Source organism: Dipodomys ordii, unplaced genomic scaffold (assembly GCF_000151885.1).
Source record: "Dipodomys ordii isolate 6190 unplaced genomic scaffold, Dord_2.0 Scaffold16401, whole genome shotgun sequence".
In the NCBI taxonomy this organism is placed as follows: domain Eukaryota; kingdom Metazoa; phylum Chordata; class Mammalia; order Rodentia; family Heteromyidae; genus Dipodomys; species Dipodomys ordii.
In genome coordinates, this window is record NW_012283613.1 from 1 (window position 1) to 1417 (window position 1417).

The window sequence follows — 1417 nt, forward strand, 5'->3', positions numbered from 1 at the left end:
CCCCACCCCACGCCCTCCACACCCCACTACGCTCCATACCCCATACCCCACGCTCCATACCCCACCCCTCACTACGCTCCTGCCCCTGCCCACGCCCTCCTCACCCCTCTCCCTCTCCAGCCCCAGGTCTACGCTGCGCCCCGGCCCGTGGACCGCCTGGCGGTGCCCAGCTTCGCCCGGAGGGAGCGACTCCACCGCTTCCAGCCCACCTACCCGTACGTGCAGCACGAGATCGACCTGCCACCCACCATCTCCCTGTCGGACGGGGAGGAGCCCCCGCCCTACCAGGGCCCCTGCACCCTGCAGCTCAGGGACCCCGAGCAGCAGCTGGAGCTGAACCGCGAGTCGGTGCGCGCTCCCCCCAACAGAACCATCTTCGACAGCGACCTGCCGGCCGGGACGGTGCCAGGCGGGCCCTGCGCCCCCAGCAGCCACTCGGGCATCAGCGCTGCAAGCTACAGCGGCGGCGGGCGCATGGAGGGGCCGCCCCCCGCCTACAACGAGGTCATCGCCCACTACCCACGCCCCTTCCAGCACCAGCAGAGCCCCGGGCCACCCTCCCTGCTGGAGGGGCTCCACGCACCCCACCTCACCCCCCTGGAAAGCAAGGAGGACAAGCAGAAAGCTCAGCCCCTCTAGGAGCTGCGCGCGGCTGTAGGAAGAAACAAATGACAGAAACAAAACAAAACAAGGCAAACGCTCCGCACTGGAGAGAAGAGGGGCGCCCCGACTCCTCGTATAAATATTTACATGTTCTGTCTGGTCTAAATGCACAGCTCCGAAAGCTTGCAAAAAAGCAAAAAAAAAAAAAAAAAAAAACCCCACAAAAAAACATGCTTCAAGCCACATCGTGAAAGCAAAAAAGGAAAAAAAACCATTCTATAGTAGTCTCTTTTTTTTAGTTGAGCTGTGTGCACGAATGCTTAATTTTCTTTCGTTAATGATGGTTTCACTTAACTTTAAAGACATATTTGCACAAAACCTTTGTTTAAAGATCTGCAATATTATATATATATATAAATATAAATCTATATAAACTAAGAGAAACTGTATGGGGGACAGGAGTATTTTTGTATTAGAAGAGGCTTATTGAAAGGAGTTGTTTTCCGAACTCGAAGAGGAAAGAAAAAGGCAATTTTTGAGTGCCAACTCAAAGTGTGTATTACCTTGTAAAGAAAAAAAAATATACAAAGCAGGGGTCTAGAGTTATTTATATAAATGTCAAGATTTTGCACTATTTTTTAATATAACTATGTCAGTGCTTGTTGGATGGAAAGTTCTATTGTGTCTGTCGAGACGTCTGCCAGGCAGGGGTGTCCCCTGGTCTCCTGGTCCCTTTGCCCTGGTCCCCTCATCTCTCCCCCGCCCCCTCCCCCCTCCCCCTCCCCTCAGTCTGGAGAGGCCCTGGCAGAAGGGC

General features: G+C 54.1%; 1 protein-coding gene across 1 annotated transcript; it reads left to right on the plus strand.

Annotated features, from left to right (window-relative positions):
* Positions 1-69: 69 nt before the first annotated feature.
* Positions 70-1381, plus strand: LOC106002677 (protein TMEPAI-like; the record flags this gene model as incomplete). Its single annotated transcript, XM_013037521.1, has 1 exon — positions 70-1381. A coding segment is annotated over one exon (570 nt), but the record flags the coding sequence as incomplete, so codon positions are not given.
* Positions 1382-1417: the final 36 nt, after the last annotated feature.